A 16,741-nucleotide genomic window follows, 5' to 3' on the forward strand; every position below is an offset into this window, starting at 1 on the left:
CAGTATTAGTGTTTAGCAATGACTTAAACAAACAAAAAAACATGCTTAGCTATAAGTTAAACATAAAGTCTGAGTGAATACGGACTAATTTCTGATAGGTTTCTGATTTCTGACATCCTATTGGTCAGGCGTTGCTCCGTTTACATACCGTATCCAGGTATGTGACTCTTCCTGTCAATGCAGATGAAGGCCCCCCCCTGGGTGTCCTGCCCCCTCTGGCAGGCCGCAGGGGTCCTGGGAAACAGAGTTCCATGGCCTTCCACAAACACAGCTCTAATGATGGTCATGACCTCCTTGACCCCCACGACCCCGAGAATGAAGTGGTGAGGGGGAGTCTTCCTGTAGCCCTGAAAGGTATTTATTACTAGTCTGTACTCTACTCTTCACTTCTTCTTGTCCTCCTCCTGGCTATATTCTGACAGTTCCGTTATTTTCAAAAGACTAAGGGAAAATGTGCAAAGATTTAATGTGTTATACGGACCCTGTAGCAAAATACCTTGTTGCCAGAAATGCTGTTTTTTGTTTAGTTATCCTTCAAGTTATACTTGCTCAGCTGAGGGCTTTCGCTTGCAGAGTGGGTCCACAGCGGTACCACAGGTGCCTGGGTCATGGGTCCTGATGGTGAAATCATACGTCTGTCCATCTGGGACCCAGCCACCGACGTGCAGGAGCCCCAGTTGCTTGATAACATTATTCGAGAGCAAGGTGTGTGGTCTTACTTTACACCAGTAGGCGTGTTCAGTGTATGGGGAGGGCATGCTGCGTGTGGAGTGACTGGACGTGAAGGCAGCCAGCATAAATACAGCTTAAAGGCAAGTGGATAGGAATCACTTTGACTAGACATGCCTGAAAGGAAAAACTAATGGTGATTTTTGTTATGTATCAAACATTATGAGATACACTATTCCTCTGTATAATGCACCAGGCCTCTAAAGATATACTAAAATTGTTAGGCTGGGGATATAAACATTATTAAGGTCGGGGACCCCAGCTCAGGGGGTAATTTATGAGTAGGACATTAATCAGAAGCTGAAAAATAAGTTAATTAACAAGTGACATAAATCTGTGAGGTGACGAAAAAACCTCGAGTCAGCTTTTATGCTTCCAATGGAAAAGCAGCAGAGATCTGACTGAGTGGAGCCACAAGGATATGCGATAAGGCCTGAAATAAGCATGCTGCCGCAGTGGAGGGTGGTCAGATCTGAGGGGAGGCTTGTTTGTGTGCGTGGCCCTGTCTCTGCCCCCACTGCCGATGGCTCTCCCTCTCTATCTCTGCTCAGCCCTAAGTGCTCTGGCCTCAGATGCGGTGCTGCAGGAGCCCTGGGCCATAATTCTACAGCCAGATCCAGGTAAGACTTCCTTCTCCCGCTGTCCACCATGTCTCCCAGTGTGAATTTGCCCCCCAGTTTCTCCCAGTATACTGTATGCTGCCATATGCAGTACTTTCCTATCTCTTCCAATGTCCTCCAGTATCCATTTCCAATTGGCTATTATTCTCATCCACAGAGGCAGCTGAACAAACAAAACAATATATAATTGCACATAGAATGCTCACAGGAAGTCTTGGGATGTTTGCTTAATACGGTAAAATATTGCTAATTTATTGGTTTTGTAACAAAACTCACTTTATTCATTTACAAAAATATTTATATATCACGTGAGAAACAATCAGTATTTTTAAGTAAAATATTAATTTCAAGTAGTAATAAGTAAAACAAAATTGTAGTTCATAGTCATAGTCATTCAGGAAACATAGTCAGTCAGAAAACAGTCATTTTTTTGTCACTAGAAGTAACCTGACAGTGTAATTGCAGTATTTCAAAAACCTCCTCAAATGAAAGAACTAAAGTTCAAAAGTTCAGTGAGAAATCGCCTCACTGGGTGCTTTTCAGTTAGTAACACATTTGCAATAAAAAAACAGCAAGCATTTGTGTTTAGTGTCCCTTTGGGAGCCAATAGCTACAATTGCAAGAACAGAATTTAATTTGCAATGTTTTTACAAGATTAAGCAAACATCCCAAGACTTCCTGTGAGCACTGTATATGCGAAGATGATGGCATATATACCAACATACCTACACAAAAAAGAGTAAAGGCTTAGTTTTCAGTAAACAGTTCAGAAAATGTGGGCAGTGGTCCTTTCTCTGTTTGTATGTTTTGGATGAATGCTTTTGGGCTACAGTATCAAAGACAAGTTGGTTTCTTTGCTTCACACTTTTAACATGTGATGTAACTTGTTTGTAAAATGAGCTTGAATTTACAAAAGCAACGTTATGTACAGTAGGAGTAGATTTTACAGCTCGCTCTCTCTCTCAGTCAGATACACACACACATACACACACTCCTGCCTCTACACACTGCATGTATTTTACAGCTCGCTCTCTCTCAGTCTGTCAGATACACACACACATACGCACACTCCTGCCTCTACACACTGTATGTATTTTACAGCTCGCTCTCTCTCTCAGTCAGTCAGATACACACACACATATGCACACTCCTGCCTCTACACACTGTATGTATTTTACAGCTCGCTCTCTCTCTCAGTCAGTCAGATACACACACACATACGCACACTCCTGCCTCTACACACTGCATGTATTTTACAGCCCGCTCTCTCTCTCAGTCAGATACACACACACACGCACACTCCTGCCTCTACACACTGCATGTATTTTGCAGCCCGCTCTCTCTCTCTCAGTCAGATACACACACACACGCACACTCCTGCCTCTACACACTGTATGTATTTTACAGCTCGCTCTCTCTCAGTCAGTCAGATACACACACACATATGCACACTCCTGCCTCTACACACTGTATGTATTTTACAGCTCGCTCTCTCTCTCAGTCAGATACACACACACATACGCACACTCCTGCCTCCACACACTGCATGTATTTTACAGCTCACGCTCTCTCTCAGTCAGTCAGATACACACACACATACGCACACTCCTGCCTCTACACACTGCATGTATTTTACAGCTCGCTCTCTCTCTCAGTCAGATACACACACACATACGCACACTCCTGCCTCTACACACTGTATGTATTTTACAGCTCGCTCTCTCTCTCAGTCAGATACACGCACACATACGCACACTCCTGCCTCTACACACTGTATGTATTTTACAGCTCGCTCTCTCTCTCAGTCAGATACACACACACATACGCACACTCCTGCCTCCACACACTGCATGTATTTTACAGCCCGCTCTCTCTCTCAGTCAGATACACACACACACACACGCACACTCCTGCCTCTACACACTGCATGTATTTTACAGCCCGCTCTCTCTCTCAGTCAGATACACACACACACGCACACTCTTGCCTCTACACACTGCATGTATTTTGCAGCCCGCTCTCTCTCTCAGTCAGATAAACACACACGCACACTTCTGCCTCTACACACTGCATGTATTTTACAGCTCGCTCTCTCTCTCAGTCAGATACACACACATACGCACACTCCTGCCTCTACACACTGTATGTATTTTACAGCTCGCTCTCTCTCTCAGTCAGATACACACACACACGCACACTCCTGCCTCTACACACTGTATGTATTTTACAGCTCGCTCTCTCTCTCAGTCAGATACACACACACATACGCACACTCCTGCCTCTACACACTGTATGTATTTTACAGCTCGCTCTCTCTCTCAGTCAGATACACACACATACGCACACTCCTGCCTCTACACACTGCATGTATTTTACAGCTCGCTCTCTCTCTCAGTCAGATACACACACACATACGCACACTCCTGCCTCTACACACTGTATGTATTTTACAGCTCGCTCTCTCTCTCAGTCAGATACACACACACATACGCACACTCCTGCCTCTACACACTGTATGTATTTTACAGCTCGCTCTCTCTCTCAGTCAGATACACACACATACGCACACTCCTGCCTCTACACACTGCATGTATTTTACAGCTCGCTCTCTCTCTCAGTCAGATACACACACACATACGCACACTCCTGCCTCTACACACTGTATGTATTTTACAGCGAGCTCTCTCTCTCAGTCAGATACACACACACATACGCACACTCCTGCCTCTACACACTGTATTTATACACACGGTCTCTGTGCTGCTTTCTCTTGCACCCCCCGTGCCTGGCTAATCCACATCTGGTTGTGTTTTGCCGTACTGAGGGACCACACCCGCAGGGTGCCAGGTTAGGCCTTAAACCCGGCTTGCGCTGGTGACGGACACAGGCTGTTTTGGCAACATGAGGTCTCTCGCTGCTCTCTCTCCTTTATCCCGTCACTGCTTCGAAACCCGAGACCCATTCTACCCCCTCCACCCCGAATCTGGGCCTCTTCAAAACCTGACACTTTCTAAATAAAGGTTTCTCGTGTACAGGATTATTCCGTCTTCAGCCTGTCCACCCCCCAGCCCCCTAATTCCCTGGTTCCCCAGGTTGGCAGTAAAAAGCTAGATGTGTTTGAGTCAAAGAACCTTCCTAAATGGTGAGCTGATGCTGGTTCAGTGAGTTTCTCCTCCATGTTCCTGCTGGACCTCCGACAGAGAACATGGGGAAAGCAAGGAGAGGCAAAGACTCTCTTATGTGTAGGAAATAGTCATTTTCTCTAACATGTCAGTGTAACTGTAGTATTTCAAAAATCTCATATAAATGAATCACTGTAAATATCACACTCAAATCAGTTGGAGGATATTGATTTATACGTTTTATCATATTGTTTTAGGTTTTGATTAGCTGATCCATTTATTGAATTACTTTTTGTTTGGCCGCAGACCATCTGTGTCAGGGGTGTCCAGTCTTATCCGCAAAGGGCTGGTGTGTATGCGGCTTTTCACTGCAACTCCCTAATTAGAAACCTGCATACACACTGGCCTTTTGCGGATAAGATCGCCCACCCCGATTTATGACGAGGAGCCAGTCAGTCTACAGTAATAAAACAACATTTATTAAGCATAGGCCTATATATCCTTAAGAATAATAAAACACACAAATGCTAATAATGAAACAACTTATTATCAACTTTTGGAAATCTACAATTAAAAAGGAAAGCACTAACCAATCAGTTTATGAGTTTTAAGTTTGCTGTTAGATCGAACCTTGATTTTATAAATGTGAACAATGGGGAGGTTGCATTGTGCATATTTCCATTGCTGTCGTCAGTCAGTGAGGTTGGGTTAGAGGAGAACCACAGTGCAGAACATTGCAGGAAGGTTGTGAAGCCCCTTCAGATCAAAGCATTCTCTCTTTGGCACCTGCTTTTTGGCTCCTGTTTTAACAAGGGGAGACTTTCTAGGTCACGGATACCATATATCTTGTTACCCATGATCTATTTCTCCCCTTTTTTTTATATGCCACGTATTGCCATGCAAAGGTCTCTCAGCATGTCAACCCGAATTGGGTCAACCATCAAAACCAGGGAGCTGCTGCCCCCTGTTGGGCAGCTCTGGTACAGTTACTCTCTTTGGGAGGCTACACAGTCCACTCTGCACCCCACAACATCAAAGGCTCTCTGGAAAGCAATATGGCTCAGCAGAAAGTAAGCCTGGCGAGAAAATGGAGAGGAACTAACCCCCTCCTCTTGGGGAACAGTCCTGGATGGTGTTCTGGTTCAGCGACTGATCTGTCAGTGGGCTACATGAAGAAAGCACCCCCCCCCCCCCACTGGTAATTCTTCAGACAGGAGGGCTGCTTGTAGCTCAGAGCCTCCTTTCAGTCTCATGAGGGCTCATACGAGGTCAAAGCAAGGTGTGATCAGATTACAGTGCACTTCTTTCAAGGGATGTAAGACCTTCAAGGTGAAACAGATTCATGTGTTGATGTCAGTAATACAAGCCACCTTCTGTCGTGAGTAATTATGCAAAAACTAAAAAAAGGTTAAAAATCATAATAAAAAAACATGTATGTCACACCGAGTCCCGTGGAGCTCCAGATTTTATTGTCAATCAGTCTGCAGGCTGTTCCAGAGGGGAAGGAATGTGCAGGTTAGAGACTCCTCACATTGCCCATTACGACATGTTGCACCTGTTTCCACATTCTGGAAATCCAAAATGGTGACAGCTTTGCTAATTGCAGAAACTGAACTTACATGGTGGGAAGCACAGAGGTTTACCACCAATGTACATCCTGGCCTGGTATGGACTTCCTTCAGCAGCACTGCCCCCCCCACACACACACACACACACAGGAGGGGGGCCTTCATATGAGTGGGGCATCTCTCATTTTGTCACTGAATTAGCCTTTAGCCAGACCTGTGTCAGCAGCAGTGAGAGGTAGGGAATCACTTGACGAAGGCGTTGATGGATAGGCCAAGTAATTAAGGTAGACGGCTTGGCCCAAACATGGCTCTGAAATTTGTGTAAAATCTGGGGGAAAGATATCTAAAATATATATGTTGATCTAAATGGAGTTTTGAATGCAGTGTTTTTGTGATGCAGAAGCCTGTTCCCTCATAAGCTCAGCTTCGCATTACAGTGTTAGAAAGCAGCAGCACTGGAATGCTGGTCGGCTCCACTGCACAGCCCTGTGTGTTAACTCAGCCTGCTGGGTGGGTTAAATAAACCCAGCAGGGTCACAGGTCATGGGTCACACTGGCACTTGTTCCCTCTGAATGTCCAAGAGTGGGGAGTGTGTTGAAAATGAATACAAGTACTGTTTACTTTCTTTGGCTTAAGACATTATAGATTTATGTTTTTCCATACGTGAAATGTGCCAAGATTAATCAAGAAAAATGGCTGTTTACACCTAGAAAATACTGAAATGACAGGTATGAGAAATTATATTGTCAATGCTTTTCCAAATGTAACTTCCTGGTCTAGTGGTTCCCGGTATCTTTATATACACCAATGACAAAAGATTCTTTGGAAATTTTTCCAAATACACATTTAAGAAAAAACACAGTCTGTTCCCCTTGTGATAGCAGTCTTTTTTATATTGCAGCTGAGGCAGGGTTTATTGACACTACCCTCCGCTTCACAAGCCCTTCTCACCCAAGGAATCGGGTATGTACATTAACATTTTACAGTTTTACATATGTAACAGACACTTTTGTCCAAAGTGATATACAGGTGAAGCAGATAGCACATTATAAACATATGTTTGTCCAGTATTGGGGAGGCTACACACAAAAGCGTAACCCATTGCAGAAAGAGGTGGAAAATTCACATTCAGGAAGTACAAATCCAGACCAGGATTTTGTTTCAACCAACCAGCTGAGTATAAAGAGTCACACTCACAGCAAACTCAACTGCTTGGTTGGAACAAAACCTTGGTCTGAATTTGGACTTTCCGGACCTGAACTTTCCACCTGTCTGTAGTAGATTTCTTTTGTGAGTAACTTCGCCAACACTGCATATCTGAAGGAGTTAACTAGGTATAAGGTATGTACTAACACACCCCAGGTATGTACTACCTGGTATTTACCAATGGACCCCAGAAATGTACTACCTGGTATGTACTAACACACCCCAAGTATGTATTACTTGATATGTACGAATAAATCCCAGGTATGCACTAACGTACCTCATTCAAAGAGCTGCTGGCTGTACATGTCTTTTTCTATTTATGTCGCTGTATTATTTTTTGTGATAGTATGTACTGTTACACATTCCAAGGAATAATATTTATGTGTCTTGCAGATGACTGACAGGGAAGATGATCTTGATGTACAGCGGGAAGCTGTGAAGAGTCACGCTGTGGAAGCTGATCGCGAGGTTGCTGTACAGGGAGCGGTGAGCTACGGCTTCTCCGCATCATATTTACATTCCAGCGCAGATATGTTTCTGTGGACAGAAGACCGGTCTAAACCTGTTACCGTTTCCCTCTGCCCAGGGAAAGGGGTTTGCCCACAAGATCCAAGAACAACAGAGAGTCTGTGCCCAGGGTCATTCCACTGGGGAACACGGTCGGAGTACCATTCCATCCCACAGTCTTCCTGTTGAGGAACAGGGGACCAGTTATTTCTCTGGTCAACGGGATCCAAGGAGCATTGCTGCCAGTAATCATCTGCCTGAGGAACAGGGGCAGAGGACCGTATCTTTAAATGGCCAACAATTTGATGAACAGAAACACAAGACTGGTATTGCTGATGGTCACCCATTTAAAGAGCAGGAGCAGAAAATCATTGCTGACACCACTGCATACATAAGAAACCAACTTTCAGGGCCAGACCGTTCTGCAAGCTTTAATACAACCATGCCTCTGTCAGTACTTCAAGTGGAGGAGGAGGAGGACCTCTCTGAAGAAGGCACACAGGGGCATGTAGAACAAGGCAACTCCTTGGTTGTATCACCAACAGAGAAGTTCCATCATATCAGTCATCCAGGATTGAAGCCAACCAGCAGTAATAATTCCACAGTGGGCCTTCACAGCAGCATGAGAACTTCCAGAACGACTGCAGGAGCCCTGAGAGCTGGGTGTGTGCTGTCTGCTCAACCAACCAGTGGCACAATCTGACCTTAAATGGTCCATTTCAGTGAGGGAATTCATATGCTTTAATGCTGAGTTTGAGATGGAATGGTGCTTTTTAATGTCTCCTGGTTTAGGCCTTAGCAGAACAAAGACGTGTGTATTCGCTGATCCCTCACTCATTTAGTGTCCATTTCACCTCTACTATCCAGAGCTTCCCTTCCTCTACTTTTCCCCACTCTTCCATCTTCATCCTTCCTTACTGTCTTTATCCTTCTCTCGTAACTCGAGAGACAGGGGTGGTCTTCATGTCTGCACCCAGGCATGGGTCACAGGAAGTAAAGCTCTGCAGAGCCTCAGATCTAATGAACATCCTGCCTAATTACCGGAGGTTCTCCACCCTCGCTCTGCCTCTGCACTCCATCTGGAGTCTGTGCTCGGTGGCTTTGATCACAGGTCTGGTTTCAGTGCCGTCCGTATGTGTCCGCGCTGCAGTCTGACCTTCACACCCTCCTTATCATCTCTTACTGCCCATCCACTTTCACCCGTCTCCACTCTTACCTTCACTCCACTGTGGCATCCCTCCATCTGACAAGAACCCTATACCTCCCCCTTTATTCGTTTATTTTTTCTTGCTCAGGTGGACCGAAGAGCCCAAGCAAACAAACACATCTGCAGATGTAGACAAAGCAGAAATCGGCGGGCAGCAAGAGGAAACAAAATATACAAAAAGGAAACAGGAGCTTATGGAGGAAAGATTACGTAAAAAATCAGCTGCCCGGGTTCCCATGGGTGACCAAACATCAGTGAGTCATTATGTAGAAACATACAATGCTCAAATCACACGGCATACACTGAATTTTATATACGGAATACACTGAAGTTTTCCTCTTTTCCCAGAAAAAAGCAAACCCAAAAGGACAGAGGCTTCAGAAAAGTTCTAGTTCAGAAGCAGGGATGGTGGTGAACCAAAGGAAAAAGAAGATGAAAAGCCAAGAGGAGTTTGTTGTTGGTGAGTATGGAGAGTACGTCAGAAAGGTCAGCCGGAAACCCTCTCATCCCAGTGCCTGATTGCCTCGTTTCTGTGTCCACAGGAAAGCCACGTGAGAGCAGCATGAAGACTGACAAAGCTGAGAGAACCCTCCATTTAAAGAAGAAACTTAAGGCCTCCACCCTGAATAAAGTAGCCAAAGACAGAGACCTGGGGGCTGAAGAATGGGCTGAGAGCAGAATGACACTGGACAGTCTTTGTGACAGGGACTGCACAAGCGATGAAGACGAGTGCCAACTGCATGGTTCTGTATCACACAGCTCTGTGGAAGGAGCCTCTTTAGGGACACCCAGCACAAGCAGGACTGACCACCAGGAGGACACAGCACCACACTGCCAAGGGGCAGCTTCTCATGATTACCTCCAGACATCTGTCGATACTATGGTGACAGAAGACCAAGCACAGCTTCTTAGCAGGAAGGCTAGCAGTAGCATGGTTAGCAAATAATGCAAAGATTTCTGCTATTGTGTATTTTACTACTGAAATGCTGCAGTGAAGTATGCACGTGTATGGGACTGGGAGAACTGGGATATACTCACTGGCTTTCCATGTGTGCCAGGATGACACCAATGGAAAACTTGCATCCTGTGTGGAGCAGCAGAGGGCAGGACCGGTCGAGCGTGCCGAACGGCGCAGAATGGAAGTGGAGAGGAAGAGAAAGGAGAAACAGGAGGAGAAGCAACGGCAGCAGGAACGAGAGGAGAGGGAGGAGCGCATGAGGCTGGAGCTGGAGACTGAGCAACAGCAGCGAGCAGAGGCACTCAGGTACTCCTCAACAAGAAGCTTCCTGTTCCTTAAGCAAGCAACAGCACCCTCAAGTGGCTATTACCTGCAACATCCTCTTAGAAATACTACTAATCAAATCAAAGCTTATTAGTTATACAGTTCAGCATATAGAAGCAGATTCATGTAATAAAGCGAGTTTCCCTAAGAGGTCATGTAACGGGGCTGCCCGTTCCATGCATAAATACACAGGTGCAGGCTGATACTTCTGGTTACTGGTTTGGCACTCAAACTCTGGGTGGGTCCATGACAGGTCAATATATTACAATAATTTACTATAAGATGCATTGCCAAGTATTAAAAAATTGCCAGTACGAAATTTGCTTCAGCACTTTGTGTGACTTGTAACATTAATATAACAGATATACTGGAATCGGGGGCAGGAGGGTTGAACTTGAGGGAGTTGTCTATAGATGGCTGAATTTTGCACCATTGTGTAGCAGATGAACAATGAAGAACGATTTAAGAAGCAATAAGAAGAATAATCAATTTCAGAACAAAAAATATGTGCATGTAACTGAGATAATAGATGCACAATTGCTAGAAGCCCCTTGTTTGAAATAACAATAAAACATTGTAAATAATAGAGTCTGTTGTGTACATACTATTCAAAGTGTGTGCCTGTGGTTTTGCAGACTTAAGCGGCTGAAAGAGCAGGAGGAGCGACAGAAGCTGGAAGAGGCACAGAGGGAGAGGGTGAGGAGAAAGCAGGCTGAGAAAGAAGTAGAAAAGAGGAGGCAGGAGGAGGAAAGGCGGCAGCTCCAACGCCTCCTGAGAATCAGGCGAGAGGAGCAGGAACGCAGGGCAGGTACGGACATGTGGAGCCGCGCTGAACCTTCAGAGTTCCTACCAGGAGATAAACAGAGCAGCAATGGGCAGCTGAGAATGGGGGGGTCATTTTGGGGCCTGCGCCTGTTCACGTGCAGCGGAGCTGGAGAGCCAGTGTGCAGCGGAAGAGGCACAGAGAGAGGAGGAGAGGAGGAAGCTGCAAGATATGGAGGAGAATGAGCGGAGGGAGTACCTGCACAGACAACTGGAAGAAGAGGAGCAAAAGCAGAAGGCAGAGGAGAAGAGGAAGAGGAAGCAGGAAGAGGAAACGCAGCAGGCTATAGAGCAGGCTAGACTGCAAGCAGAAATATTCGCCAGGTAAATCATTACACTGGGGTAAATATTAGTGCACTGGAGATGTTGCTAAAACCTGCCCTGTTTGATTAGTCACGAAGGTCATGGAGCAGGGGACTGCCATGGGGCAGGACACAGAAGAGCACAACTTAAAATAAAGGCTTCATGAAGCAAATATCTACATAACATGGAGAGGAAGGCCCTTTAAGAACTGCAGAGCAGCATAACCAAAACACCTAGCACTGCATAAATACACAGATTATAAGCCATATAGGCAGACCACGTGGAAAAACTGCTCTCCTCTGTTTCAATTTACATTTTACACATTTAGCAGTCGCTAAAGCGACATACAGGTGAGGTAAATAGCACATTACAGGCATATGTGCTATCAAGGTGTCAACTAGGCATGAGTCAACTTGGCATGTCTTCTTCAATTGTTCCTTCCTCATTCACACAACTGACCCTCTAAATGACTACATATTTAAGCAAAAATATGTAATTACCTGTAGACCCAGGGCTGGTGATTACGCATCCATGCCCAGCCTTGGGCCTGCCTACTGCTGCCTACAGGCAAAACAGCAGCTTTATCCCAACTACTACGGACACTATGCTGACACACTGCAGTTTTAATCATCATGCAATACTGTCCGGTTTTATTGCCCCATCATGATACTCCGGTAACTGCCCTTAGGCAGTGTGAAGCCCTCGAGAAGCAGATGCAGTCCCGGCGGGCTTTGCTGCTGGAATCCGAGGCACTGGGGCTCACTCAGGACATCTCGCGGCCCTGGGTCTACTCATACTTCACCTTGATGGACGCTCTGGGCCTCACAGCACCGCCTACGGCCCCAGAGGAGCTGGCAAGGGACAGCACAGCACACTCCCCAAGTAAGATCACACCTCATTATGGTTACAAAGTCTTGCGAGGCTTGACAAATTACACAACTGTCACTGATCAAACATGAGGGCTACTGCTCTTCATAAGTCAGTGATTGGATTCAAACATTTTTGTCATCATACAGAACATCCACAGGCACTATGTCAATCAGTGAACTGGAAAGGTTTGCCACACGAGTCACCCGTGGAGCTGTTCTAAATATCTAAAAGAAAAAAAAAACGCACTTAAAACACGTTTATTACACATGAAGTTTAGGAGGGCGTTTCAAACTGGTAGCCCCTCGTATGGCTCAGTACCCATGAAGTAGCTCTCAGTTTCAAAAAGGTTGGTGACCCCTGTTCTATATGTTACCTTCAATCATTTAATGATTTTAAGCAAACCAATCACTTCATTTGAAATATATATTTGCAGTATTACAAGGATAAAACAGATTTTTCTTCAATCAATGTACACTGGTTTAAATGCTCAAATTTGCTCTATTATCACTATTTTATCAGAAAACAAACCTTTGCTGGGGGGGGGGGTGTCACTCAAAATTCCAGAGAACTCCATGAGTTTCAGAACTTTTTATTTAAAAAATAAACAAAGAAACATCATCAAGAGGCGAAAACAATTCAGAAATTCTCATAGAAATAAAGACTGGAGAATATCATGCTTCAAACTGCAGATCTCCAGTATATCATAGCATGTTCATGGTTTAACAAGAGAGAAATGCTCTTTCCTGACTTCTGGTTTTATGTGAAAGAAGCAGAAGAATGAGATGGATGAAGCCCTAAACAATCAGAGATGCAAGGAAGAACATGGTAACAAGAAAAACTTTCCTGTATAATTAATACCACAAACAAAAGCTTGCCAGATCCTTTTGTCAGGGAAATAATCTTTTCATACAACTGATGTTTGTTTATTTTTAGGGCTGCTCCAGCATGGACTCCACACAGCACCCCTTGGGGTACAGCTTAAGCCGTTTACTCACTAAACCATCTGCTGCACTATTTAAAGTGAGCCAGGCGGAATACTGTCAAAATAAACAGGTTAATAAAACATACTGCTTGGAAATATTGGTTCTGCTTCAAAAATGCATATTTTTTTATCATCCATCAATCCATTTTATGAAACCACTTGTCCGATTCAGGGTCCGGGGGGGCCAGGGCCGATCCCGGAGGCTACACAAGGCAGGGAATTACCCAGGGTGGGGCACCAACCCATCACTGGTATTCCCATCACATATTCCAAAATCAAATTAAAAGCTTTATTGTCCTATGAAGCGGGCTTTGACATCTACAGATACACTTTTGATTACACAAACAAGCATGACCTTCCATTAGAAAATGGAAATGCGACATTTTTTTAAGATGATAAACATATGTTTTGACTTGATTGGTAAGCTTCAGAGCCTTGGGACAGAGTGGTGGCCTCTAATCATCTCCTGAAGAAAAAAAATTCAACCCTATTTCACCTTTCTGGTATTAGATGAAAGGAACATATCTCCATTATTTGTACTTGCTGTGGAAAGCAGATCCCTCCAAAAATGGCAGAGTGAAGGATGGAGCCTTAAGCCAATTCTGATGGCCAAGATCAACAGGCCATGTTGCACTGTCACCCATTATCAGCAGTGAAACACTGAGGGTGAGAAGGTGTTGAGGCTTGGGGGGCGGTGGGCAGGGGGTAGGACGGGGCGACACCAGCCTCTACTCAACCCTCCACAACCTCCATACCTGCCCTAATTTTGGCTCACAGAAGCCCTCTGTGAAGATGTTTCTTAAAGCCTTCTATTAAGGCTAACAAAAAACAACATCGTAATTAAAAATAATTAAAAAGATAAGATATAGAAAGTCTAAATGATCCAAAGTCCACCAGTCTGTTCCTGATACACTTCGATGACATCCTCATCTTCCATTCCCAGCTGATAAAAAAAGGGGAGATCAGGAAGTTTAGGATAACAGAATATATAAATAACCATATTTGAAGAACACGTCACACACGGGGAACAAAGCTGACATCCGGTGATGTAACGTACCTCTTTTGGAGTGTGGTTGTCTGAGATTCTCTGTCCTTCAAAGAGAAACCTTAAGGAACTCATATGCACACCCTGGGGAGAGACAAAGCAGTAGACCACAAAAATAATCTACGTCTGAATAGCCGATTCTAATTGATAAATTATTGTGCATCTCCCAGTTAGAATTACCTGTCTCTGGCTGTAGGACTCCTTTAATTTTTTTAGATGCGTCGTCATTTTGACTTTGAAGTGAATTTCACTGTTATCCTGAGAAAATGAGAATTACAGAATAGTACACATTAGGGATGGGCTGAGCCACATTTATTCAGTTCCAACCCAATTCCAATGGCTGATACTAATACAGGATCTGATTAAAAAGAGCTCTTCTTACTTTAACGTTGTAATGTTATATATATTATATAATATTTTGGTATTCTGGTAACATACATAATGCAGTGTTCCAGCTCATTTGTACATCTTGTTTTAAGCGTTTTGGAAGCATTTGCAGTAATATGAATATCTTCCAAGCGCACTGGCGAATGCTTAAAATACCCCACAATTTTTCTCCCACTGACAACAGCATCATCCACACTTTGTTGCAATAGCAGCTCCTCGTGTATCACAAGCTGTAGTGAGTGCGCAAAACAGCCCAAGCCAGCAACTCCCAAATCATCCATTGCTTTTTTTTCCATATTACTTGTGGTATCTCTTAAAATTGCAAGATTTCCCACTAAACGCTACTTCTACTTGCAAATAACTGTTCTACTTCTAGCTTAATACACTTCCAAATCATCACCCTCTTATCTGACGTTTTTACGCTCCCTTGTACTGCAAAGTGTATGAACATGACATCACTGCAGGCATAAGTTACTGATCTCTTACCCACCAAGTGGCAAAAAAAAAAGAGTGGGAGCGTTAGTGTTCAACTTGAATGCCGCAAAAAACGCATCTAAAATGGAAAAGACCTGTAGTGCGATTGATTGTACAAACCCATTTAACAAGAAATAGCTGCTATCAGTCTGTATACTGCCGAAAACTAAAAAAGTAAGTATAGGACATGGATAGGTCACATATGGCCAATACATCCAACAGGTCTGGATCAGTGCTGATCCAAATATCGAATCTCTAATACACACTATGTTTTGTTTTCTCAGAATCTCCACTAAGGGTTTGTCCAATCATACATCCAAACACCACTCACCTGTCCAATCACCTTCAGCTTTATGTACTCTCCATCCTTCTTGTCTGCAGAATCTTGGCTTGAGGGTTTTGTTTCCTGTGATAATTTGAAACCATGACATTACACACAAAACAGTTAACTATGTGTTTTCAACAAGATAGTATATTAGCAAAAAACACTAACAACTAAAATTAATATGGTAAAATGGTCATGTTTAAACTTGGGCATTTATGCTGATCTACCTCAAAAAGGTCAGAAAAAGCATGATTTTAGCTTGTTCTATGATTTTACTACGGGACAAATGTGACAATGGACGGCATTGTGTACAGTGAAGATATTCACAAAAATCAAACCCTGGCCACTCAAAAAACTACTTCCGATTCAGCGTTTACTTTTACCACATTCTTAAACCAGTTTTAATCTCTGCGGTTGAAAATAATGTGGTAATATTTCAGTAGTTTTTTTTTTGCTCTGAGTCACCAACAAAATGCAACCAAGAAAATAACGTTTAAGAGTTGCATCGACACACACCCTCACGGCATGGGAGATCTGAGAATCCATAACACAATTATATTTTATATTAAGCAAAAGAAAATCCTACTACTACCGTGATACTATACAAAATACAGATTTGTGATTCACATCATACAAAACCGCCTACTACTACATGATCGTAGACAAAGCACGCCAGGCTGTATTTTTCAGGGTGAGTATATAAGAGATAGAGAACTGACTGCTAGCAATTACAATCAAAATACATAAGTCAGTAGTTTCAGATTCGTTTGTTCTGCCAGCACAGCAGCCTGCACCACACCTCCGCAGCCAAGAGAAAGTTAACGCTGTTTTTGCTTACTGAAATCCGTTTAGCTAGCTACAAAGACAACTGGCCCACTGACTGAATAAGTGGGGGTTCAAAACAGCTTTCTCCATTTATAAAAATACTTTTTACAATACACAAACGGGAACGTGGAGACATCCATAATCATACTTAAGTCAATATAAAAAAACCTTCAGTTACGTCGCGCATTCACTGCTAACAAGCTATCAGTAGCAGCCTAACTGGCTAACCCAGTTTACCTTAACACCCATCACATGAAAATGCAATTCGACATGCAGCTCTTACTTACCGTGTCTGACATAGTCTTTGTCCTTACTGATAACCCAATTTACCGAGCAAACTAAAGATTTAAAGACGGTAAACTTCTGTTTATCTCCGATCGCCAATACAGACAGAAGGTCTGACCCGATTGGAGTCGGGGCGGGACTTCCGCCGGAAACTACGTCCCCTGCACGATACGGAGCCTGG

The 16,741-nt window shown here is 43.9% G+C and overlaps 2 protein-coding genes across 4 annotated transcripts in view; one reads left to right on the forward strand and one right to left on the reverse strand.

The window, feature by feature from the left end:
• The window catches only part of LOC125742682 (microtubule-associated protein futsch), a 27,342-nt gene extending 14,034 nt beyond the window's left edge, over positions 1 to 13,308 (forward strand). The window contains exons 11-25 of one of the 3 annotated variants that reach the window (XM_049014921.1): positions 184 to 354; positions 574 to 705; positions 1,281 to 1,349; positions 6,942 to 7,003; positions 7,640 to 7,732; positions 7,833 to 8,416; positions 9,049 to 9,214; positions 9,309 to 9,420; positions 9,503 to 9,894; positions 10,019 to 10,224; positions 10,878 to 11,050; positions 11,169 to 11,388; positions 12,056 to 12,249; positions 13,005 to 13,062; positions 13,171 to 13,308. In XM_049014921.1, coding sequence (XP_048870878.1) covers positions 184 to 354; positions 574 to 705; positions 1,281 to 1,349; positions 6,942 to 7,003; positions 7,640 to 7,732; positions 7,833 to 8,416; positions 9,049 to 9,214; positions 9,309 to 9,420; positions 9,503 to 9,894; positions 10,019 to 10,224; positions 10,878 to 11,050; positions 11,169 to 11,388; positions 12,056 to 12,249; positions 13,005 to 13,018 — 2,588 coding nt within the window. In that variant the 3' untranslated portion in view covers positions 13,019 to 13,062; positions 13,171 to 13,308. Of the gene's footprint in view, positions 1 to 183; positions 355 to 573; positions 706 to 1,280; positions 1,350 to 6,941; positions 7,004 to 7,639; positions 7,733 to 7,832; positions 8,417 to 9,048; positions 9,215 to 9,308; positions 9,421 to 9,502; positions 9,895 to 10,018; positions 10,225 to 10,877; positions 11,051 to 11,168; positions 11,389 to 12,055; positions 12,250 to 13,004; positions 13,064 to 13,170 lie in introns of those variants that run through there. The other 2 variants (XM_049014929.1, XM_049014936.1) reach the window with 2 other exon arrangements.
• On the reverse strand, positions 12,811 to 16,720 carry LOC125742706 (small ubiquitin-related modifier 1). Its single transcript, XM_049014955.1, has 5 exons — positions 16,563 to 16,720; positions 15,457 to 15,531; positions 14,445 to 14,522; positions 14,277 to 14,348; positions 12,811 to 14,162 (listed from the first exon to the last, which is right to left on the reverse strand). Exons 1-5 carry the CDS (start codon positions 16,572 to 16,574, stop codon positions 14,094 to 14,096), a joined length of 306 nt encoding a protein of 101 aa, XP_048870912.1. The 5' UTR covers positions 16,575 to 16,720; the 3' UTR covers positions 12,811 to 14,093.
• Positions 16,721 to 16,741: the final 21 nt, after the last annotated feature.

This window comes from Brienomyrus brachyistius, chromosome 1, assembly GCF_023856365.1.
Source record: "Brienomyrus brachyistius isolate T26 chromosome 1, BBRACH_0.4, whole genome shotgun sequence".
NCBI lineage: Eukaryota > Metazoa > Chordata > Actinopteri > Osteoglossiformes > Mormyridae > Brienomyrus > Brienomyrus brachyistius.